This window comes from Polyodon spathula, chromosome 13 (assembly GCF_017654505.1).
Source record: "Polyodon spathula isolate WHYD16114869_AA chromosome 13, ASM1765450v1, whole genome shotgun sequence".
Taxonomy (NCBI): Eukaryota; Metazoa; Chordata; class Actinopteri; order Acipenseriformes; family Polyodontidae; genus Polyodon; species Polyodon spathula.
This window is the reverse complement of record NC_054546.1, coordinates 43,676,176-43,702,877: the sequence shown is the minus strand read 5'-3', so window position 1 is coordinate 43,702,877 and position 26,702 is coordinate 43,676,176. Positions and strand designations below refer to the sequence as shown.

The 26,702-nt window shown below is 39.3% G+C and overlaps 1 protein-coding gene across 2 annotated transcripts in view; it reads right to left on the bottom strand.

Annotated features, from left to right (window-relative positions):
• Nucleotides 1-14,789: 14,789 nt before the first annotated feature.
• LOC121325259 (TOX high mobility group box family member 3-like) overlaps nt 14,790-26,702 on the bottom strand; it is a 39,990-nt gene continuing 28,077 nt past the window's right edge. Inside the window, exons 3-7 of one of the 2 annotated variants that reach the window (XM_041267664.1) lie at nt 25,277-25,531; nt 20,871-21,134; nt 20,087-20,314; nt 19,496-19,576; nt 14,790-17,933 (exon numbers count right to left, since the gene is read on the bottom strand). In XM_041267664.1, the coding sequence (XP_041123598.1) occupies nt 17,085-17,933; nt 19,496-19,576; nt 20,087-20,314; nt 20,871-21,134; nt 25,277-25,531 (1,677 nt within the window). In that variant the 3' untranslated portion in view covers nt 14,790-17,084. The remainder of the gene's footprint in view (nt 17,934-19,495; nt 19,577-20,086; nt 20,315-20,870; nt 21,135-25,276; nt 25,532-26,702) is intronic. The other variant, XM_041267665.1, reaches the window with a different exon arrangement.

Below are 26,702 nucleotides of genomic sequence, written 5' to 3'. Positions count from 1 at the left end.
TTTATGAGTATGTGTGGCTAGCTTGTGTCTTGTAGCTCTGATTCCTGATTTGTTTATTTTATGAGTATGTGTGGCTAGCTTGTGCTTGTAGCTCTGATTCCTGATTTGTTTATTTTATGAGTAAGTGTGGCTAGCTTGTGTCTTGTAGCTCTGATTCCTGATTTGTTTATTTTATGAGTAAGTGTGGCTAGCTTGTGTCTTGTAGCTCTGATTCCTGATTTGTTTATTTTATGAGTAAGTGTGGCTAGCTTGTGTCTTGTAGCTTTGATTCCTGATTTGTTTATTTTATGAGTAAGTGTGGCTAGCTTGTGTCTTGTGTCTGATTCCTGATTTGTTTATTTTATGAGTAAGTTGGCTAGCTTGTGTCTTGTAGCTCTGATGTTTATTTTATGAGTAAGTGTGGCTAGCTTGTGTCTTGTAACTTATGAGTAAGTGTGGCTAGCTTGTGTCTTGTAGCTTTGATTCCTGATTTGTTTATTTTATGAGTAAGTGTGGCTAGCTTGTGTCTTGTAGCTCTGATTCCTGATTTGTTTATTTTATGAGTAAGTGTGGCTAGCTTGTGTCTTGTAGCTTTGATTCCTGATTTGTTTATTTTATGAGTAAGTGTGGCTAGCTTGTGTCTTGTAGCTCTGATTCCTGATTTGTTTATTTTATGAGTAAGTGTGGCTAGCTTGTGTCTTGTAACTTTGATTCCTGATTCCTGATTCCTGGCCTGTTGAAATCACAGGAGAGTCAGGTGACTCATGGGTGAGACACATGACTTATGGGTGAGACAGCAATAGGCTGTTTCAAAGATTGTTTTATTTCCCAGCGGCCTTTGCAAACTACAAATAATCTCAGCGTCTCCTGTGTCATGTGACTTACTACTCCACATCTATTGGCATCAATGCCTTTCTAAACATATTGTTTGGTATAGTAACATAATCATGTCACATAGCATTGTGTTCTATATGAACAGAAAGTAATAATAATCTTTATTTTTATATAGCGCCTTTCATAGTGGACCACCATCACAAAGCACTTTACAGGATACAAGACTAGGGTGTGTGAACTATGCATCAGCTGCAGAGTCACTTACAACAACGTCTCACTCGAAAGAGCACAAGGAGGCTAAGTGACTTGTTCAGGGTCACACAGTGACCCTGGTTACAAGCCTCTTTTTTTTAACCACTGGACCACACAGCCTCCTATAATAAATGAACACTGATTCCAGATTGTAATGTGCCAGGGTATTACTAAAATAACTCTTCAATGTACCGGCAATTTCATTATGATAAACTGGTTGTTTTTAACATCACCTGTTGGAGATTTAAGTTATCTTAAACCTACTCTTATTTAATCCAGTTTTCCAACAATAGCATTAAAGTCTGCCTATCCTTATCACACATCAGCATCTGTGAACTGACAACAGCCCTTTGACCCCAAACTCTTAGTGCATCGGGGATGTGGAAGGGCTGCTAATAAAGAAAATGAACCAAAACAAGTTAAATGCACCCTTATGTCATTTTGACACTTGGCTCCAATACGAACACATACTTGCTTGTCTGTTTGTTTGTATCTACATGAAGCGAATGTTAATCTAATAGATGGAACTATGCTTTGAAAAGCCTACTTCTCTAGGTTACATTGCAGTTACAGTACAGTGTGAAAAACAAGCACTGGTGTGATTTATAGGCTTTGCCACCTGACAGCTTGGTCATGATTGTTGTGTTTGCTTGACTGTTTATGTAAACATAGCCCTTGGTTTCCCAGGGCATTCTGAGGGAGTGTCTGTTCTGGCCCTTGTGAAAGACAGCATGATTATTGTGCTGTCATACACTCTTAGAGAAGAGGGTTCCTGTAGACTTTAGAACCAATATACACATTTCTATGAGTAGAGAGGCTTCATATTTGGAACCTAATTGAGAATGCCACATATGAAGTGTCTGATAATGCTATGTAGAACTGAAGGTTCAATGGGCACCCTCTCATCCACGACCAAGCCAGCTTCCTCTTCTACACCCAGTAACTTGAGAACAGATATCAGCGAGCTACTGGCCTCTGGAGGACAAAGGACAGCCCTCAAGATGTCCTTCCCGTGCTCACTGGGCGCCTGGCTAGTAGGGTCCGCTGTAGCGCGATGAGGAGAAACACTCCCTGGTGATTTTGCCTCCAAAACCCACGGAAGCACCAGAGCCAATGCAAAGCTCTCTCTGGAATCCCCAGCAAAGACCGGCGACTTTACAAAGCCAGGACATGAACCTGCGTTCTCCTGACTGTATGACTCACACTGCACACCATCATCGGACATGATGTTATCAGGTGAGCCACTCAGGAACCCCTAAAACGGTTCTTTATAAAATCCAAACACAATAAGGGTTCCAGAGAAATCTAAGAAAGTTCTATATAGAACACACTCAGGAACCATATCTTCACGTGTATCAGTGTAAAACGACGATTCAAACGAGCTGGATTACTTCACAGCCTGTATGCTTAATGTGTAAAAACAAATGCGTCTACTGTTCTTGTTTGGAATAAAGGTTTTTTTTTTTTTTTTTTACAAATCTGACTGAAAGATGATGGGTACATTAAGTGCATAGTCATTATTACCAAACATACGTACTCTGGTCAAAGTGCTCATTAGCATTCTCCTTCCAATACGAATAAATCAGTGAACCCTGACTCCGGTATCAGCTGAGTGGTTTGGTAGCCGTTCAAAAGGCAATTTAGCTAAATAAATATATATTTCAATTTCTCGCAATGTCATTGCAAAGTTATTTCCTCTATAAGCTAATAACCTATCATTAGAAGATCATACAGAGAGAGACTGAAAGCTTGGTGAACCAGTCATTTGTGGAGTTTATGTTATATTGTTATTATATTTTTTATGGCACTAGCTCGAGCTTGCACTCTATAAACTAAGAGCTCCATCATGTTTCATATCCTGACAATATGACCCTCAGCATTTAATGTCCTGACAACAAAAATGTTCTGAACTGACAAGTATCTGCTCCTTATGTCCCCCATAGGAGAAGCTCACAACAGTCTTCCTCTAATCCTGTATTGGATTATTGAAGCGTCAGACAGTGGGAAGTTAGAGGCATGATAAATAGGGTGTGTGCTGCAATGAAGTTTTGAACAAGTTTCACTGTGTTTTTTCAGATGTGTGTCTCTCTTTAGACTCACCCGGTGCTACTTGTGCCCTGAAATGGCAGGAATTATATATATGTTGTGTATATATATATATATATATATATATATATATATATATATATTATATATACCTTTATTGTGTATTCTGTTTGCACGTTTGTTAGAGACAGAGATTTAGAGACAGAATGGTCAATATGTATGTTAATGGGCAGCTAACCCTTTATATTACGCTATTAAACTGTCTTGTTTATTGGATGGGTAAGAGAACCATGAATCATGAACGCTATATTATGGGAGACAAGAGAAAGTATATTAACCGTTATAAATCATCGTAACTGGAAACACTTAAAACACAGAGCGGAGATATAATATTCTAATCAGGTAATGCTAAAAAGGTACCACTCTCCAGTTACTGTGTATTTACATGGTAGTTACCCAGTAAATACATGTGTACCTACACACAATTCCAGTGTTATTATGTATAGTTGCAATGTACTTAATGTGTACATTTTTTGCTTGATATAACCCTAACCCTATCCCTACTCCTAACCCTAACTCTAAACTTTACTCTAACCACCCTAACCCTAAAACTAACCCTAACCTTTTTCTGATACAATTGTGTACTTACATATATTGTGCAAAAAAGATTTACATGTTAAGTGTATTGTAACTATGCATAATAATGTACAAATGCATTTACTATAGGAGGCTGTGTGGTCCAGTGGTTAAAGTTTTTGTAACCAGCAGGTCCCCGGTTCTATTCCTGGCTCAGCCTCTGGCTCATTGTGTGACCCTGAGCAAGTCACTGAACCTCCTTGTGCTCCGTCTTTTGGGTGAGACATTGTTGTGACTCTGCAGCTGATGCACAGTTCACACACCGTGCTAAATAAACAAATAATAATAATAATAATAATAATAATAATAATAATAATAAAACTACAATGTAAGCACACATTAATTACAGACACTTAATGTAAAGCAATACCAAAGAAAGCTTGACTGAAGGATAACATCAGAACCATCACCTTTCTTCCTTGAAAAATGTCTCCAAACGCGTTTGATGCGACAATGTCTTCCAGAAACTGAATTGTAAAAATATCTGTGCCTGCTTGGTTATATACTACATGCATTGAAGTATAATCAGTACATACAGCCAGGTCCTTGACGAAAGTTTTCGTTACATAATATCATTCCTGCAAGTCCAATTATTGTGACTTGTTGTACAACGATGACAATAACAGCTGTTTTAAAGGAGTTGTTTGATTTTATTAGAAGAAAATATTAAATCTTAAGTGTCTCTTTAAGGTAAATGATTCTGCGTAATATGTAGTAATACACAGGGGGGACTCCACAATCTTTCAGTCTTATGACATTTGGCAGCTAAGGAGAACAGCCCGGCATAGACCGAGCCAACCTTTAAATGGACATTTTAGTGCCAGAACTGGACCTCTTCCAAACTGTCCCTCAGATGTTAACCATGTGGGTAAAATTCAAGAGTGCAGCTGCAGCAAGCATGCTTTTCCTTTGTGTTATTCATAAAACACTGACAAAAAAAACCAACCTGTGAAATAAATGCTTGATTATTATGTATACAATGTTTCTGATCAGCCAACTGAAAAACTAATTTCATTTTCTCATTAGATGTCTCTGCCTGAGGCTTGCTCTCATGTCAATTTTTATTACACTGAAAACAGAAAATTAAAATGCAGAAAAAGTATGTTGGGAATCGTTACAGTGGATCAATAAAGAATCTCCTGAAACAGAATTCAAATGTGAACCCCATCTTTGTGCAAAATAAATAGAAACAGCACATTAAATGGGTTTTTGCTTCTGTGCGTTCACATATTTTTATATATTTATTTTTGCTCCTAGGTTTCTTTAAAAGTGAACTGAATCCAATAGGGACCTTTTTTTTGTAATACATGAAAACATGTTTTTCATTTTGAATTGTCAAAGAGTCCCACTCTTCAGCTGAAATACGTGGTTTTATTTTTTGGCAGAGATTGTGAAGGTCCCTTATTGGACACAGTTTCGCTTCAAGAAAAAAAAATATAATATTTACATTATTAATTTCAGACATTTTGTTTTCCCCAAAACATTGCCTAGAGGATAATATCACAAAACAATTGTAGGCTTTGGCCTTCAGGGTCACACCATTTACCCTCAAGAGTTTTCTTTACTCCAGGAAAATATCAACCATTTCCAACACTAATTCTTTTACCGTCATTGCATGGCTATGTACTGCTTACTTCCACAAGGTTTTATTGTTGAAGCCCAAGGCCAGGGTGCTACCTGTTGCCAAAGATAGCTTTCCAGTGGATTTCTAAAAGCAATCCCCCTTACTTTGCATAGTGGCACAGAATGAATTCTCTCTTTCTTTGGTTTTACAACGTTCTTTTAGCAAGCTTTTGGCTAACACTTGTAACTATTTATTGCGCACAGATTGACATGGACTGTGAGGTTCTGAGTCCTCCTTACAGTAAACCTGAGCATTGTTACTCTTTAAAAAGCTAATTTCAGCATTTTAAACCTGCCAGCTCTTCCTCCCACAGCCTATGGGGCACAGTGTGCGACCGCGTTCACAAGAAAAAGAGAGTAACACTTTCCATGAAGTGTCTCCAATTACTGTGTATTGACATAGTAGTTACTTAGTAAATGCACGTGTGCTTACACATCATTGCAATCCCCAGTAATTAGAGACACTTCATGGAAAGTGTTACCAGGAGCTTGTCCGGACTCTCGCTTTGTGTTTTCGACTCACATGATCTGCACCTTCGTCTTCCTAATAAGCCAAACAAAAAACTATCCTAGTTACCAGCCAGGCTGCCACTAATCCTGCTGGAAATGAACAAGACTGCAGTGTTTTATAGAACCCATGCTTTGAAGTTGCACAACTTTAGCAAGAGGTGTATTTAAAACTAATTGAGCTGATTTACTGGCACTCAGTCTCCGGTATTTTAATGCCACCATGGTGCATATGCAAGGGGCATATATAACTTTCTTAACAATGTATTACTAGATGGCACAAGTCCAACACAGCAAAAACAGTGAACTGCCGTGAAAAATGCAACTGGATCATCTGAAAGGGGGTTTCATTTGATCCTATTACAAATAACTTGATTAGAAATATGCCTTTCTGCTTGGATAGTCCACATCTATACCTTAATACAGAATTTAAAGCAGTACACTATTCATGACACTGCATTGCACCACTGTACTGCACTGGACTGCAAAAGAGCTGCTGGAGATTTAATATGCAGCACCCTGAGGCGAATAATATTCATATTCCAGAAAATTAATCCTGAATATTCTTCTTTTTATTATTATTATTATTATTATTATTATTATTATTATTATTATTATTAGGGCAATAGACTGATATTAGATTTTAGTGAAACATGTGTCCTGACCTTTTCATAAAGCAGCTCCATTTAATTTTTAATGTAGTTCAACCTGTGAGACACAGAGTCGCGGTAGATAAAGGTCAGGACATGCTACATGTACATGTTGTAGCTTCAATGGCTGAATCTGCTTTGACTTAAACTTCATTTTTACATTGTGGCTGAAACAGTTTCTAGTGCTTGGACTGCATGGCGAATCACTAGCCGGTTCTGGACAATGCTACATTGTTAAAGGGCCTGATACCTTTGGGGTGTGATACACTGCCTCAGTAAGCCGTGGATTCAATCAAAAAATACACACATGCTTTATGAGCCATGTTATTGCCTTTTTTTGTGCCGCTATTCACTCAAACTTCCAGATATCCAGTAGGAGGTCAGCCCCCTCGGAAGAACTGACATTCAAGCATATCATTCGAAACACGTAGGTACGGCATGTACCCCACCTCTGAGAAAGATTGAATCTGTCCATAGAACTATGCATGTGCTGCACTGAATCCAGACTTGGTGCTTATTGCTGCATGGTTTAATCCTAGGTTTGAGCAGCCAGTGGACAATTGAATATCTTGATCAAATTGCACAGCGGGTATAGTAACTCTGCCTTGTTTTTCATTGAATATCTTGATCAAATTGCACAGCTGATACAGTAACTCTGCTTTGTTTTTCATTGAATATCTTGATCAAATTGCACAGCAGGGTACAGTAACTCTGCCTTGTTTTTCTTTGAATATCTTGATCAAATTGCACAGCAGGTACAGTAACTCTGCCTTGTTTTTCTTTGAATATCTTGATCAAATTGCACAGCAGGTACAGTAACTCTGCCTTGTTTTTCTTTGAATATCTTGATCAAATTGCACAGCTGATACAGTAAATCTGCCTTGTTTTTCTTTGAATATCTTGATCAAATTGCACAGCAGGTACAGTAACTCTGCTTTGTTTTTCTTTGAATATCTTGATCAAATTGCACAGCTGATACAGTAACTCTTGTTTTTCTGTTTAGTGAGGGGGTAATGAGGGGCTTTTGATTGTTCTGGGATAATCATTTCATGGAGAACTTTATTTTTCCTGTGAATAAACTACAGCATATAATGCATGACTTTACTCAAAACCGGTGCAGTGGAACCAGTAGTGCATTTCGTCATTACTGGGACAAGAGGCGAAGGGTTTAAATCATCGACAGCGCCAACATTCGATTTGTGTTACTGGAGTCTGTTAGAAGCAGCCTTTCCAAGTCATCTTGATAAAGACTTTCCAAGTGCAAACTCATTGGCGCTAGAATAACGGAGCATAAACATGGCTCAGTGATGCATTTGTACACTTTCTGTTTTCTGTTAATCACTGCTTTGGATATTCTAATGAAAATAAGTGTAAATTGTATCTTCTGCGGTCAATCAATTATCTTTTTGTGTGTCTTACTGGGCTATACATGCCCATGACGCTCACCAGAAAAGCTTTTCCAAGTGTTAGTAATGCCCTGCTGTTCAACTAAAGAAAAAAAAAGAAAAATCTGAACATTTATTCCGTATGTGTCATTAATCAGCAATGATAGTGTTTGTTCATTTGTATTTTACTGAAGTCACACCATCCTGAACTCAAGGAGGTATGAATGGATGACCCCTTGTATATGGAGGGCTGTCCAATTGACAGTGATTGATGACAGAGCACAAGATTATGAACACAGAATATGCACATTAGAGCCGATACGATAAATAGACACCCGATCCCCTCTCTTTATTCCAGTCAAAGACAGATTGCCTGTACACTCTGATTAAAATGTTTTAACTGCCAGCTATTTAATGAAACCTTTTGTGTGTCTCATTTTTTTGTCTTGGAATTTCTATATAGAACCATATGGTCCCATGCACATCAACTAGAACCCTAATTCTAAATAAGAAGCATCAAATCCACGGTTGATTTCAATTGGAACCTAATAAGAATGATTCTATATAGAACCTAGGCAAAAGAAGCGTTCTAGAAAACTCCCTAATAGGAAACATATGGTTCTATTGAGAAGTACTGGAAATATAAGGATTCAGTGTGGCTTCAGGGTCAGGGTACATGTACAGCACCAATCTCTGAAGAAGCACCAGTGTTTACAAATGCAGAGTAGCAGAGTGGAAGTGAAACAGGTTTCTCATACCTTGCACATCTTTTCAATACGGGTTCAAATTGGCATCTTGCATGTTCCTTTTGTAAAACCTGTACTGGTTTCCTCACATGTATAATATCACATGGAAGCTGCTGCCACAGAAGAGCTGGATTAGGGTAACACTGCTGGACACTGACCTTGCCTTTGCCTTTATTGTGCTGCTGTATGAATGAGGCTGCCTGAGCTGCACTGTGGCGCTTTACTTTGATTGATTGCTAGAGAAAATGAAATCATCTGCAGGTAGTTATTAGCCAAAAGTACGAATATAATCAATTAACTGAAAGAAAGACAAAGACAGAGAGACAGAGAGGCAGAGGGAGAGAGAGACAGACAGACAGACAGAGAAAGAGTGACAGAGAGAGAGTGAAAGATACAGAAAGACAGAGAGAAAGACTAATATCAGCAATAAACTTTGTGGTACAAGTCTATCATACACGGGAAGTATTGGGGAGTTATAAAGCAGTGTTCGAAATTAGAAGTCAGTGCAATGAAAGTGGAGCGATATTGATTTAGATTTAACAATGAACATGGGTAAGGGCATCATAGGTTTCAACATATAATTTGTGTTCTGTCTAACTGGTGAGTGGTGTTCTATAAACTGTTCTGTAATGTCTCGCAGTACAGTAGACCAAAACATTACAGATGTGAATTTTGTGTGGTCTGTCAATTAACTGAAAGTACATTACAGTGGAATGGAATACTAGCAATGTGTGCTGATCTTTGGTTAATATTTTAGTACTGTGTTGATAATGATTAAGTTAAGATTACTGAATGTACGTCGAGGATTGAGTTATCATTATACAATGAAATAATACAATACAAAGTGACTTTACAAAATGTTATTAGATGCGTCAATACTGGCACGGGTAATTGCTATTATTTTTTTATATCTCGTTTTAGTAGAGTACAAAATATAGAAATATTTGTTTTATGTTTGCAACGCCTCTATTTACAAAACACACTTGGCCCACGTTTATTTATTGAGTAAACACCTGCACTGCTAAGAAAGATGTGAGCTTACTAAACAGTCCTGATTCTGTTCACTGCTTGACTGACACTTCTAACAGCCTCTTTAATTCCATTGTCAGAGCTCACTCTGTGCACACTGCAATGATGAAGTGCAGGTATGTAGTTCACTGTGTATCCAGTGGTCCTGGGACTGCAACAGCAAGGAGGTGTTCCTATTGAGGGGCACTGGAGGCTCCAGCTGCTGCCGTCCAAGAGCATAGTTAGGGTCTTTACCCCAGCACTGGCCCCTTCCTCTGTAGTGTACAAACAATGGGCGCGTAGAAAGAATGGATCACTCTGGGCACTGAATGCATTTGAGGGTCAAGCACTAAACCTCTTCTGACTGGAACACAGACCACACTTGTTCTCTAGAGCGAGAGACTGACCTCCCAGCTGACAAATAATGAATACAGCTTCTGAATTAAATAGATAAAACTGCCGGGACTGTATTCACTTTGCAGACAGATTAGCCTTGACAATTAGACGTGAATATTCCGTGTGCTATCCTCACACCTTAAACTACAGATCAGAACTATGCCAGTTAACTTGGTTGTACAAGTTCTGATTAAGTGAAAGAGAGTCAGTCAATGAAAACATGTTAATCAATGTTTTCAGCACCAATGCCATGCAATTGACGATGAAACTAATTATAACCTACATTTACTTCCCTGCGCTGTGTCAATTCTGAACTTCAATTCAATGTGTTTGTATTAAATCTTGACATATTCATCAATATTCACATTACTTCCCTCTATTGTAAAAGTACTATACGATTCAGTCAGTCCTGCAATCTTTAGACTTGAATAGTTTTCTTTTCCATAGATGTCGTTCACATTCTAGAATCCTAAGTAAAGTAAATTCGGTGACACACTAGAGCACAAGTAGTTTCCACACCCTTTCTGTCATTAATGAAGCTGGCATATAAAGGTGTTATTAATAAAATGAATTTATATTAGCTGGACAAAGTATGAAGGACTTGCTTTGCCTTTTCTATGCTCAAAATAATAATGTAACCATGGCTATGGGCTGATACAGAGACAAGAACAGACAATAATTGGTTCTTCTTACATAGACAATGAAACCTTCTCCCTTCCAAGAAAAATGGATCAGTGGAATGAGTCCGTTGTATCAGTTGGAAGGGTTTCAAGTGCAAATGTTGAATATAATTAGCAGATGGACAGAGGCAATACATTACCGTACCAGAACAATACGATGCAGTGGGGCAAACATGCTTATACAATCTATATGACAAAAGAAGCGTAGTATAATAATAATAATAATAATAATAATAATAATAATAATAATAATAATAATAATAATTTATGTTTATTTTACCCTTCTGGCATGTCCAGGTAACCTATCCCCTCCATCTGAGTTTTAAAGGTTTTACTTTCTTTGCAAAACCCAACTCTGAGATCACTTTCTATTGCAGCCTACTTACCCTATTAATGTAAGCTATTACTGAGCTCACATGTTTCTATGACAACAAAACTGATAAAGTGTACCAGGAGACCACAATGATAGATTACATGTGCATGCTGTGTCACATCCAATTAACTCAAATTGACTGTGCACCACATTACGCTGCCACTCGGAGGAAGATCAATAAATATGGACAAGATCCAAGCAGGTCCCCTTTTTGCTTTACTCCCATCCAAGAGTGCAGAGACGAGACAGATCATGCTACTATGATGAGTGTTCCACTGCTGAGGGGGCAGGTGCTGCATGGACACCATTCAAACGGGCTCTATTCAATCCAAGCTCCTCTAACTCTCCATTCATGCATAGCAAAACACCATCTGGTCCTATTTTGCCTCCAGCAATCACAGCTGACCAAAAAAACGACGACAACAGCTGTTGTGAAACAAAAGCCAAACAAAAGGGGGGCAGGGAGAGGTGAGGCGGTGGTCCAGTGCTGAAAAGCACTGTGTGAAGTGGATGATGGAAACAGCAGCCTTTCAGATGCTTAAAAACCTATTCAGTGGCCGGGAGACTCTGGTTAAACCTGTCTGGGAAATACTTAAAACCTCAATGGGTCAGGTGATAATACATGGTGCATACAGTCACCTAATCTTTTTTTGTACTAAGAGATGAAAATGAATGACCCGGTGGCAAATTAAATGAAAACTTCTTACACTCTTTCAGTGCGTGTCAGCCAAGGGTAATAGAAAGAGAACAGGTTTTAACCCCCACATGATGATACAGCTTTCATAACCCCAGTTAATGAGAATTAAAAAAAGATTTGTTTAAGTACTTTGCCCATGCACTGCCACACCCACAGAAAAGAAATAGAGAAGACAGGACCATTCCAACATCCTGCACTACGGATCCATATTCAGAGCTGGCTTGCCTCTCAGTAACATGCTACAGTTTGAGGCATTTTCAAACTTTACATCTCGCTAGTCCTCTGCAGGTTCTTACTATGAGAACGTTGTGAAGTGCTGTGTATTTAATAAAGCACAAGCCAACGCTATTGATTATTTTCATGTGCTATTTGTCTCAGACACAATCTACAGTAATGCAATGCAATAACATTGTATGCAGTACTGCATTTAAACTATCCATGCATTGGTATATGTATTTTCAAACTGGGCATGGAGAACAAAGACTGAAACGGGAGAGTATTTTAAATCATGGTTCCTCTCAAGATCAAACAGCAATGGGTGTTGTGTCAGTATGAAAAGTATGTAGCAAAACGTTACAAACAGTGTTACACTGGAGCGTGTGACCCACGTCCAGTAATAGAGCACAGAAATGACACTCCAGTCTCCTCCAGTTTTCCAGTGTTCTTCAGTCCAGCCATGAATGTTGCCACACAGTGTAACAGAGAAGCTTCTTCCAGCTGTACCAGTTCCACTATGTTCAGAGCTTTCTTACAGTTAAGTAGGGGCCAAGGTCAAACCCATAAACCCTTATCACTGCTTAACCAAGCAGAACCACGGCCTCCAGAGGTGAAACACATATCAGGCTTCAGACCATTGTTAACATAGCAACAAAACTGAGTACTTGCTCTTCAAATCCCCAGACTGACCAATAATCGTTGGCCAGTCATCACTCATTCACACTGTGCACTTAACCAGGTCTCACCCAGCATGCCTGGTAACAGGTTTAAAGCAGTTATCTGCTGGAGTTCCTACTTGGAGACATCTACGGTATATTCAGTATGTACCCAAAGGGTCATTAAAGAAGGAGGAGGAAGCTCCGGGGTCGCTAGCAGCATTCCTTTCTGCAAGCCTTAACAACACTTTACAGTTAAAGGCTTTTTTTTAAACCCATCCTGAATTTACACAACAAGCCACTACAACTTTCATTACAGTGATATCTGACGAAAATGTTTGCAGAACACACCGGTATCAGTTTACAACACAAGTGGGGAAACGATCCATAAATTCAGAAATATGTTTGCAGAGTGTGATGACATCTTTAACCCAGTGATAATAATATAGAGTAGTTTCCATGACAGTAAACAAAGACCCCCTGAACAACAACTCTATTAACCTTCAGTTTTATTTCCTTGTTGTCATCAACAGTTTGCAGAAAACAAACATTGACATGTTTGATCTGAAAGCAATGCAAACGGCAGGCTTTACCAGGGACGTATGACCACAGTTTTGAGTAGACGTACTCATGAAATTACAAATGTACAAATGAAATTAAATGTATACTTCATGACTTTTAGCAGGTACATCTTTTGCACTTGCTGCCCAATTATACTGTATTTATGAAGACGTCTTTCAGTGAACTTGATGATATTTCAAACATGTTGAATGTTCATGCAACTTTGATGAGGGAACAGGAGAAGTGGTAAACATTTTTAAATAGCAGACGGGTAGCGCAGCTCTGTTATTGAGACGGCCATCAAAAACAATTTCCAAGCAGATGCTTCTGCTATTCAGGTCAGAGAAGCATGATCCTTTGTTGTACCTGCATTGTGTCTGTGCAATGGGAAGGAAATGACACATTACCATAATTACTGCTGTAAAATGGGCACTTTTACTACTGAGTGTTACGCATCAAAGCACATTTTACAAAACATAAAGTATATTAAAAAAAAATAAATATCCCTTGTGCGTAATTCACACTTACGTTGGATGCACTTCAAAATGTAGGTAGAGTACATTAACTATGTGCAGATAAACCTTTGTTTAATTATTTAACATTTAAAAATGATAACTTTGTTACATGCATGCAGTGAATGTACAGTATGAAGATCCCTCCTCTGGATCACATGCTGAAGGGCAGTAAGTGGTAAATACAGTGCAGCTCCATGTAGTTGGACTCTGGACTCTATCCATTATTTATAACCACTGTAAGATTAATATAAACCTATGTAGATCATAGACACTTTTGCATTTCAGATTGACTTGTGCATTTCTTATTTACAATAGCATTTATAAAGAACACTATACACTGAGCTAGCTTCCTGTGCAGTGCTAAACATTCAGACAAAAGAGAATGAATGTTTACAGCTTCTCTGACTTGATACTGATCTTGAAAAAGAATCCGGAGGACTACGTTTTATTTTTTTTGTATTACAAGTACTCCACTTCCTCTGAATCACCTTGTTTTAGTAAAAGCAATGCTTTACAAAACCCTTTTTATTGAACAGTATCCTAAGAATACAAACCCTTTCTGTAAAATAATTGTGCACAGTGAACACAATGCTAAAGGGTTATGGAATAACAAGGGCACCATGCATTATTAATATCCTTCAACATAAATCTGTTCAGAATAGTAATTGCCGTTTCCTGGAGCCACATTATTGTGCGTTTTCCAAGTCTTGTGTTTGGTAGCCATGGACACCTACTTTAACATTCTCTTGTACCTCCTATTAAGATTCAAGTCACGCATTGCACTTGCTGTTTTTAATTTTCATTTTATCATAAGAGGTTTAAGATTGTTGCCAGTGCTTATTTGCAGTCTTTTTCTCCAGACCTCTTCACTACAGCTTCTGACAGGACAGATGCTGTAATTAATCATGCAAGACAAATGGGAATAACAGCCATGGTGTATTCTGAACATCATTACCGCTGCTTCTTCTCCATGTGCATTAAACACAAACACATAGAAATAAAAACACGCATTCCTATCGGTACGTCGAAAACACGCCAGAGCAGCGCTTGCTTTTATTTACAACAGTGAGCAACACAAACCTTTTCAACAGACATGGTGGGTTTCCACTGGGGACTTCCAGCAGCTTTACATGTTTCTTAAGACTGAGCACTGTTTGCATTCTCTTTCCACCCCTAAACTCCCTTTTACAGTTTATAGATACATTGAAAATATAATCATTAGTGTAAGAAAATTAAACGTTATTTTGGAATGGCAAATATTTCACCAAGCTTTGGACCTTGTTTGGTTTTTTGTTTAGTTTTTTTCTTTTTTTTATTATCTGTATTCTTCAGTTGATCCAATATATACACAGTATATACAAGGGTCAGAAAAAAATAAATTATTTTAACCTACTACATGTAGTGCACACTTGTGTGCGAAGGCACCGCCCCACATGTGACTGATTTTAAGCAAATGTATCCCTGACATACACAAGCATAAAAAATCTGCATCTCCCTTTTGCAATTGAGTTTCAGTCATGATAGGCAATGAGCTGATCTGATCTGATCTGACAGGCAGCAGGCACTCGGCTAGCAGGGCTTATGTATCCAAGATGGTACAAGTTAATGAAGTCTCCCCACCAGGGATCACAATTTACAATGGGAGCCCTTCAGCTTATCGACAGGGATGGAAATAAGACTCCTATTGCATAGCAGTCTCAGTCATTCCAGTTTTTAATACAAATTTGATAAGCAACAGTGTATAGGTAGCAAGCTTAGGTAAGTCTTATTAAAACTCATAGTAAATCCAGGGATGGATCAAACTGCTATGCAATGGGAGTCTTATTTCCATCACTGATTTGCATTGCTTCAAGAGGTGCATGATCTACACCTGGAAGGAGCGCAGTTATATGATCAAGCTAGCTGTTTCCCAGGTTCAGTGAAATCATTTTGTTCATTTTTTAAATTTTTAAACTTCATTTTCTTTAAATAAGCTTTTCTAGTAAGAGCTCAAAAACAGTTGGGTTTTACTGAAATGTATTTATTCTACAGCAAGATAAAAAAAGCAAGAATTTCTCTTTCTGTTAAGCAAAATACAAACAATGCGATTGCTGATATAGTAACTCATAAAAAAATATAAAACAGCATAAAACACACTGAGATGTAGCAATCAACAGTCCATGTTACCAATGTTTACACTAAAGCTTCACGTGAAAAATTTACACCATGTGTTATGAAAAATGTACAACTTTTGGCACGAAATTGTCCCATTTAAAATTGGCATATACAGGGCATCAAAATGGTTTTCTACGGTTTTTATTACTATTATTATTATTTTTTATTTAAGAAATGACCATCTGGTTTTAAAAAATACACCTATCATGAAACCATCAGCCTAGCGCCTATAGTTTACACATACCATAGAATATTCACATTTGCACAAAATAAAAAATAAAAACATGAAGGTGTGCCTGGCTGCATTAACATGTATGCATTCTGAATGAGCTTGAGAATACTTTACTTTGAAATGGACAGCGTCGTACCCATAACCCCCCTCCACCCCCCCCCCCACCGGTCATCTACAGTAGAGTCACATCACATTTTACACACAATGACTTTTATGGCCTCCAAGGTCAGCCTTGTCTGTCCATGCTTCTACCTGGCTGTAAAACTGCACACGTGTTCTTGTTTTGACCTCCTGTAATGCTGGAGCTGGCTACGAACAGGCACTGTGATTCAGTGCAAGAGAAGAAAGGAATGAGGACCAATGAAGTGGGAGTTATAGTAGCCTCTGTTCAGCAACTATCACCTGTACAATATCCTGGTACATAAATAAAACCAAACTCCAGTTTCCACGCATTTTGTTTGATGGTGCGGTGCATTTCGTTTGATTAAAACAGTGTACTACCTACACGCTAGTCACAGCTCCTGCTTATCTTTCATGGCGTGTTCTCTTCTTGAGGCATGATTGTCCAAACTCATTGTAATAGTCCAGTCCAGTTTAGCAGAATAGTTACCAACACCCTTGCAAATAATTCTTCATCATGAATACCAATGAGTCTCCCAGTGAACATTACAGCACATCGTCTTTGTGGCGTGCCAGAGTCGTTACCAAAACACTGAGGCAAAAACATAACACACCCACAGTTTCTATACGCTGCCTATTTTATAGACAAAATTTGGTTCCCTATTTGTTCCATTATGCATCCCTGCATACAGTATCTGTCGACAACAGTGGACAGTTCTCTGTAAAACTTACACACTTCTTAAGTGCAACTTAGAAAAGCAACCCAGCTGATGCTTTTATTTTTCTTCTTTCACATATTTATTAAAAAATGTTTTGGCTTAGAAGATACTGACCTGCTGCGATAACACTTGAGACTGGGCCTGCACTTGTATTTGGGACTGATGCTGCTGCTGCTGCTGCTGCTGCTGCTGCTGCTGCTGCTGCTGCATGGTTTGCTGCGGACTACCCAGTGCTGTTGTGTTTATCTGCGTCGAGCTCCCTACTGACTGTGGAGTTCCAGGGGAGTGCTGCGGGGGAGACGGCAGGGATTGCTGATGCTGATGCTGCTGAAGCATTTGCTGCTGATGCATTTGCTGCTGATGCATCTGCATGTGTTGAATCTGTTGTTGCTGCTGCTGGATCTGCTGCTGCTGCTGCTGCATGTGGTGCTGGTGTTGCTGGTGCTGCTGCAGCTGTTGCTGGAGGTGATGCTGAAAATGCTGCTGCTGCATTTGCTGCTGAATCTGCTGATGGTGCAACTGCTGCTGCTGCAGCTGCTGGTGTTGCATGTGCTGCTGCATCTGGTGCTGCTGCTGCTGCTGTTGCAGGTGTTGCATCTGGTGCTGCTGAGAGCTCCCCATGGAGGGGCTCATCTGAGAAGCGGCAGTAGGCGTCGCCACTATCGTTGCCCCCATCTGGCTCATCAAGGGGGTGGAGATGCTTGACAGCATGTTGTTGGGAGGCGTGCCGCTAACCGAGGAGACGATCTGGTTCCCCGACAGCCTCATCTGCAGTGGTTTGGGGGCAATGGCCCTGGGGAGGCCCTGCTGAAGTGCTAGGGCCGCGGCCGACACAGAGGCGTGCTGCGAGAGGGAGGAGTTCAGGAGGAGAGACGGAGAGAGGTTGGTGGACGCCAGGGTCTGCTGGACAGAGCGGATGGTCTGCGCCTCGGCTGACTCTGCAGCAGCCTGAGGGAAGAAAGGATGAACCATGTTGAATAGCTTGCCATAGATTTCCGTTTAAGGGCATTTAAATGCTTCACAATCATCATGACTAGGGATGTGCCTTTGGTACATCTTTATAAACGTTTAAACATTTTGCAGCATCAGCATTTAAACCATATCTACACACACATACACACAAAAAACAAAACAAAAAAAAAAACACTTACCAATCAAAGGATATATTGAAATGTTTATATCTATGGTTGTAATTAAAGTTGCTAGTGGAGATATACTATATACATATTGAACACATTTGCGGATAGTATAATGTTTTTAGTCTAGTGTGTTTCTTAAAGGTTCATTTAACAACAAAAAAACAGAAACCTATTCTGTTTTTTTGTTGTAACTTTGCCGATTATATGGTTTAAAAAAAAAACAAAAAAACATGATATTAAAAGAGACGAACATCACCCACTGTACAGTGTTACTGCAAAATGGCTACAGAATGCGAAAGCAAGTTGTGCTTCAATAGAAATAAAGTTGGAAATACTTTCATGTCTGGAAAAGGTGATTACCGGGGATAAAATCGCACAATATTTTGGAATTGTAAAGAGCAGCGTGACTGATATTTAAAAGTCTGCCTCAGAGATTTAAAAGTTTGCGGTCTTTGACAGTAGGTGGGAGATTTTTGAGATCAAATGTTGTTATGGATGTTTGCTTTTTATTGCCATCAGTAGCTCCATTCACAATAATTCTGAATGTTTTCATTTGAAATGGTGAAGCACTGAACTTGTGTTTATGCTGTACAGCAATTTTGTTTGGCATAATTATTTACATACCATGGTTCTCTCCCCGGTTCCTCAAACTACTTTCAAACATGGCTTCCTTTGTTTAGAGATTTCATTTTATATGCGGAACAAACGTTATTACCCTGCCGTAGAATTGATACCATACCACATCTACTACAGGCATAAACACACATAGAGCACCAATGACGCGCCAGGTCGACCGAGAATAAAACCCACCCCAGTGTCAATCTTGCTGTTGCACCAATTAGAAAAGCTACTTGGATAAAATTGCCAAACCCCTTCTTTTTTATAATATCCGCACTTGCTGTGGCACTAGAGCAGCCTGATATGCGACGGACTACTGATGAGAAATTACTAAAATTAATGCATATAAAAATATGTGTTTGGTGACATTTGTCACATGAAGCGGTTATACGTCTAGCATTTTCTTACATATTTAAGCACTTCTTTAGAGTTTATATGTTTAAACGTTTAAAATTCCCATCCCTAATTGCGACAGTTAGGTGTCACTGAGACTGATGACAAAACAAACGATACAGATCAAAGTTTTCTTTAATCTACATCAATACTGATATTTAAAAACAAAACAAAAAAACACCTCTTTGGATAAAATGTTAATAAACTGTCCAGACATAATCTCATTTTAAAATGTCAGCCATACAGAAGCGCTCACAGCATTCAGACATTTACCAGGCACTGATCCCAACATGCCCTCTAAAGTTACAGCATGCAAATGAACACTCCAGTGCTGGCTTGCCCAATATTATCTGCTCTCACCTTTGACACAAGGCTCGCTCTGTAGGCTGCGAGAGCTTTTAGGTATTCTTTTTTGGCAGCTTCCGTTTTACTTTTATAGGCCTGTTAAAACAGAGAGAACTAAAGTCAAATACATGATGAATAAGGCATTTAAAAACAAAAAAGAGGACGGGTATGACATTGAATTGAACACATCATAACCCACTAAGAGCCAGTGATATCTCGTTATTAGTTTGTTTATATCAGTTACATTGTCTTCAAAATATCCAGTAGAAATCCCAATTGTAGGTTTATTGCCTCTTTTGTAATGACATCTGGACTCAGAACAAAACACCCACACACACGGGAGCCCTTTCACATAGAAGTAGCCAACAATGACGTTTTCCACTTTCATTGCTTTTATTATTATTATTTACCTAGTCAATTTAAATGAGTACACTGCACATATTAAATCCTAGCACATATAAACAAAATAATAAACAATAATAATAATAATAATAATAATAATAATAATAATAATAATAATAATAATAATAATATAACTCTGATGCTCTTTTTGAAGACGCACATCAACACAGCAATGCTTGCGCTGCACGCCTCATGCAGATGTACCTGCTTCTGCTCTTCTCCAAGGCTATCCCACATGGAGGCCACGATCTTGGACACTTCCCCGAAGGTGGCATTGGGGTTCTGCCCTTTGATAGCAGCCTGTGTGTCCCTGAAGAACAGGGCGTATGCAGACACGGGTTTCTGTGGCTCGTTGGGGTCTTTCTTCTTCTTCTTTTTTGGCGTCTTGGGCTTCTTCACAGAATCCGGGGCCGGTCTTTTCTCACCGATAACCTGGAACCCAGATGGAAAAGTAAAGTGAACGACTGTAGTCTTCAGTGGGTTTTCTACTGATCCCAGACACTGCCACTTCCATGTATACTGTAGCTCTGGTGTCACTTAGATAACAACAGCGTGGAGTTTATAATACTTGCTATTCACCAGTACAATGAAGACACCCAGCTGCTAAAGCTTGCAATAATCAGCTGCAAATACACATGCTACACTGCCGAGATGACACAAGAAAGCAGAAAAAGGTATCCTGCTGAAAACAGAGGCTACCTTGCTTTGTTCATGAAGCTAGAATTTTGCATAGGCTTAGGGGAAACATCAAAAGTCCCTGCTGTGTAACAATCAAACCTAACCCAGTCTGAAATCGAGGGATATTTAGCATAGTAAGGCCCCATAGTTGCAGTAGCGTATATCCTTGTAGAGTGGTTTAAAGGTATTTTCTCTTACAGATTTCTGGTATTAAATCCAGCTTTGGTAGTTTAACCAATCTTTGTTAATATTTTGATCGATCTCTCTCTCTCTCTCTGGTATGCCATGTTTTAAACAGTTTAAATCTTACCCGGTTCCCTTCCTCTGCATCCTCCTCATTGATGGAGCTCGAAGGGGAGGGGGTTGCAGATTTGCTGGCTGGTGGGGAGGGGGAGGTGTGTGGCACGTTTGGGCCCCCCAGGTTTAAACCAAGCTGAGCACTCAGCTGAGATTGGTTGATGGTGGTCAGTTGATTCCGTGACATCATCCCTCCTGAAGCACTGTTCATGCCGACAGGCCTGATGACCATGGAAGGGCTATGGCGATAGTGGTGGCTGTGGAGATGGCCGAGGTTCTAGTTGGGAACAACAAGCCAAAAAAAAAAACAGAAATGAGCCCTTTTCATCCCTGATCACCTGCAGGTACGGCTTCTTTCACAGCCAACAGAATTTTATTCGTGTACTTTAGTCATTACTTATTGCCATTTTGAAGCTTAAACTAAATGATATGATGATACTGTTCAGCTCAGTAAGCTCTGAATAGACCCCCGAAGTTCTACAGAACACCTCTTGGAAGAGAATAATTACAAAGAATAATGCTTGGGGAGTGCAAACACCCCAGGTGTTCTTTTGAAGGTTAAACTGGTAATGCAAGCTTTTGCTATTTTAACCTGCAATTAGCTTCCTTGATCTTGAATTTCATACTGTACATGTTCCTTTTTCAATCCCAAATTCAACAACAGAAATTCTTCTGTGGGACTGAATGCGGTCTGTGCTTTCCAGATGGAGTGTTTGAAATTGTATTCCGAATGGAATGATATGCATTCAGGAATAGTGGTGCAGTGCTCCCCCATTACAGCCTTTCAGTATTTCAAACTATACAAGAACAGTGCATGACAGTTTACGGTCAACATGGCCAAAGAGTAAATTCATGGCATTTGTCAAACACTGAAATAACGAGCAATGTGCAATGCATCTATAATTCTAAATGCCACAAGCGCATATTCCAAATACATACAAAATCCTAACCGTGGCTGAATGCATCAAGCAAACCAAAACACACAGGATAAAATACTTATTCAGATCCTGCACTGCCTCTATTGCTTACACCCAACAAACTGTGACAATGCCAGATACCAGCATGTCAATGTAACAAAATACAAATGCAAACTGTGAGTTATTATTGTTGTTATTAGAATAATATGCAGAGGGGCGGCCATGTGAAGTGTGATCTAAATGAAAAGAGTAACAATCTGGTTCTCAAGATATCAGATCCACACTTTGGGGGGGTTATTAATGCCCCCTCTGTGTGAGATAGAATAGTCTGAAAAGAATGTTAACAAGTTCAATTTCCATTCAAATCAGCAGCAGTGCTCTCTGAAATGTTTCATTGCAGGAGAGGAATAGAATAATCTATATGGTAATTATGAGGATGAATCCCCCCCAGTAACTTTCACAGGCATGAAAGGTCAGTCTTATTAAAGATAGTTTATCAGTCCCTTGCACAGACTCCTGTCCTGTCACTTTAAATGGGAACACTATTTTATTTTCCCATTTACAGCTACCTGCAGAATTAAGTACTTAAGCCAAATAAGAAAAATGAAATTTTGAATGCTGGCAAAGGCTATAATAGCATGAAGATAAATCTCTTTTTTTTTTTTTTTTTTTTTTTTTTTTTTTTTTGCAGCTTCAGTTGACCTCCCCTCTCCCCCCCTCCCCCCCTCCCCTCTAGGGCTGCAGGTTTTTTCCATTTCTCCCGGTGCACTGTGGGTATTTAAAACTTGTTCAACATGATTTCATTTCATTTCAGGCACTGCCTGAGAAAACTAAATTACAGAATCAATCATACAGAAGGTCAGAGTGAGACTTCATTACAAGTATTGCATGCTTGCATGAATACCTTTCATTTCTGACTGACCCAATATGTCACAATAGCTGTCTAGTAAAAAAAAAAAAAAAACACTTTCTGAAATTGATGTACTACTGATGTCAATGCTACTCAGTCAACACGGTAGATTACAGAGAGGTGTAGGAAAGAAAACCCTTCGCAACACTAGTCATATTTTCAAAAGAAATGGCACCTTTTGTGGTCGGGAATAACTTTTCGACATGATTATCCAAACAGACAACAGAGAAAGAGCCTCGGGTTTAAATCCAAATTTTTATTTTTCTTTTGATTTTTTTTACCAAACATGTTACAGATGATTTACAGACGCTCAGCGTTGTTTTTGAGTAGCCCTTGCCTGTTCCATCGTTACCGTATGGTACAGTAGGTGACTCCTAGTGTTAATAAATAAAGGGTTCTTTTCACAGTTCCACTGCATGACAGCAAGTACTGTATGTGCTGGATATGCTTTGTGCATTGCAATCTATTAGACCCTGCTGCAGTTATTATATTTCAAAATGCTGCATGCAAGCTGTATGCAATTGCTAGTGGTTTTAAACAGAAAATCTGCCAGGCTGTGTATTTTTGTGGGTAAATAATTAAGTGTGTTTCATTAATGCAGATATTTCTTTATGCCTTGAACCATTGCATAGAAGAATGCAATGATTATACTTAAGCCTTTCAAAGCTACTGCAGCTAGACAAGGCAAGGGAGACACACAGAGGCACCAACATGACCTATTTATAACCAAGCCCCAAGCAATGCACTGCAATGTGTAGGTGAGTGTGCTACTGTACAGTAGGCACTGAGAGTATCAGTATATTCCCTATACTGTATTATAATTATTTCCCCCACCTCCCTCAAAAAATATGTTTAAAAACCACTCCCATACTACAACGACTACTACTAATATTATTTTTAGTAAAACAAGCACTATGTGCTAATTGTGAGAGCCCAGCTGAATACAAGCCTGAGGATAACAGTGAAAGTCAGGTGCTTACACTAACACATTAAATAAATAAGGGCTTTGGCTTCACGGTTTGCAAGGGATAAAGGTTCCTGGTCTAATGCAGCATTTATTATGTAGCAGCAGAGCATGCCATAGTCAATTTGCAAGACAAACACAGCCCATTAGAAAACAAGGATTGGTACATCTGGGTAATCAGCCCAAAAAGCTCATAGTTTGCTGATTGAAGTGATAAGCAGCCCCCTCTCTCAAATGAATCCTGATTCCTAATTTCAAAATGTGAGACCCATAATCACAATAGCTGCTGCATGAAGAGCACATTGCTTTAATGATGCAATTTAAACAGAGATGATTTTTTTTTTTGTGAATTTACAGATCACCACATCATTGCCCTATTCAAAATGCAAAAAGAAAAGTTGTTGAATTGAATGCAAATATTTACTCATATGACACTCATAATAGAGTATGATAGAACTAGTATAAAACCCCTTTTTAATGTTCTATTAAGCTGTATGAACACAGCACTATAGTTAGCTTAACTGACCATGAAATGGAATTCTTTAGTCAAAAGCCTTCCGAGGCACTATTATGCACTGCAGATATTTTTTAAATGTGCACTTAGTTTTGTACCAGCAGTACAGTGCAAACTCAATACAAATGTTAGACAGCAGCACAAATTAGAATGGAAATATCGGCCCTGTTCTGCTTGTGAGCAGCAGCAACAATATTCATTTACTGGATTATTTTCTGATTGCACTTTTAATGACTAAACAAAAGCACAATATTGTCACACATTTTAAATGTAGATCCGTGTGGTGTTTGGAAGTTCAAGATTTCTACTGTTTGAATTGTATTTGCCATGTACGGTAGCCATTTGCCACTATTGTATATTCAGATTGTCCAGCAGAATTTAGCTTCTGGCATTTAATGTAAGAAAAGCTTATAATCTGAAGATCATAAAACAAATAACTTTTAAGCCATTGTTCCCAGGCCCCAGCGATCATTTCACTTAAACAACAAACTGCTTGCTAAAACATTAATGACATGCAGTTAAACGACCTGCCAGATCTCAGATTCAAGTCCACTGTCACCTCCACGGTCTAGCACAGCATGGTAATCAATGTAAAAACTGTGCAGCAACAATATTAAACATGCAGAGAAAATTGCAATGCGCTAACAGATTGTTTGTCACTTTCTTCTTTAACATTGTGTGGGCTTTGTAAATAATTATCAAGCAGTAGGTCTGTAACTAGAGTACACTGCCACCTTCTAGTGCAGCTGCAAGTCAACCTGTCTTCCTGCTGTATGCACCTGCTCCATCACTACGGTGCATCTGCCTACTGCCAGCTGAAAGCAAGAAAGAAACAAAGAAAAGAGCAAGAAAGAAAAGGAAAGAGAAAAATGGGAAAAAGAAAAAGGGAAAAGGAAAGAAATGGAGAGACAGAAAAAAGAAAAGACTTAACAATATTCCTTGTGACAGTAGATTTAAAGTGCTGAAAATGTGTTGTATTTCTCTTGCATATTTTAGGTTTTTTGTATGCCTTTTCTCCACAGGAAACCAAAAAGGACTTGTACAGAGCTGGTAACTGATCTCCCTTTTTTTTTTTTTTTTTTGCTGCATGTGAGAGATCAGACAGGCCACCTACCCCTGGCAGTCCATTGTTCAGGAGAACACGCTCCTGCTCCAGGAGGTTGCGAGATATTGTAATAGAAGGCAGCTCGAGGCTCTGAGGGGGGAACTGGGGTGTGAACTCGCTTCCATGAGTGGCCCGAGGGCCAGGCAGGCCTGGGAAGTGGGACACCCCATCAGCCATGCCGAGTCCGTGCTCCGTCTCCGGAGGTGGGGTGATGGGGGGGATCTCAAACTCCTCATCGCCCAGGCTAGGGGTATGGAACGTCTGCTAAAAAAAACAACCAGCAACAAGACACAGTCAGCCTTCATCTGGGGACATTACTGAACATTCAACAAATAAAACACAGGGCTTTAAAACAAGAGGACAGCAGGAAATCCATGGCAAGAACCATCCCATTGTAACATTCGATCAGGAGCCTAGTTAAATGCATTGTCAAACCAAAAATGTTTCTGTTAACAGTGCATCTGTCAGGCTTGGCCAAGGCAGTTCCCAATAAAATCTCCTGACAGGCGTGTTTTCTCTAGAAACATAATGACTGAGTACCACTGTTGTTTTGTAATACTAGCGTCAGCATCTTTATTAACTTTGTTGTTGCACCGCATGCAACTGGTTTTAAAGACGGTTTATACTGGATTTTCAGACCTGACAGTATTGTCACGAGTAGAGTGAAAGTTTAATATTGGCTAGCCAGATCACTGTGATACAGTCACTTTACACTTGAGTAAGTATGCAATTAGCAAGGATATCTTCAGAGCAAGGGCAGAGCCTTTTGAGCCAGTCCATGAACATGTAACGCGTGTTACATTGGATGAGTCTTCGATAACTCCAGAGCATAGCCAAAGAAAGAGTTTTTGAGATCGATCACTGCAACAAAATGTACCATTAACGGAGGAATATCCTGGTGGTGTACACATGAAATATATAGTACCGGAAGCCACAACACAACTGTAGGGTCTGGTTGACAGCACAGCCAAAGCAACGCTTGAATGAATATAATGTAAAGCCACCCAAACCCAATTATAATACCATTGCTCTGTGGCAGAGCAGCAAGCCAGCTACTGAACTGCAAGTCTGCTGACAGAAGCCCAGCAAAATACCACCAGTCATCGCTGGAGGGTTAGGCTCAACAAACGAAACGTTTAATCCAAAACTACAAATGCTTTGTAACAAGTGCGAAGAAAACATACATGTCACATTGACTGAATATATTCCTTTTAAAAGATTATAACATGTTGGCTCGGACATCTCGCACTGCTTCTGCCTTTAGATCTGCTAATCAAAACAGTTTAACCCTTAATCCCCTAGAATTCAAAAACTTTAATAGTAGCCTGCTGCCCATTCACTCCAATCGTGCTAACCAGTGCCAGCCCCACATTTTCATAGCATTCGGGCCCTGGCTGCAGAACAGCTGGAGGTCACTACAGTAGACTGCTGTCTT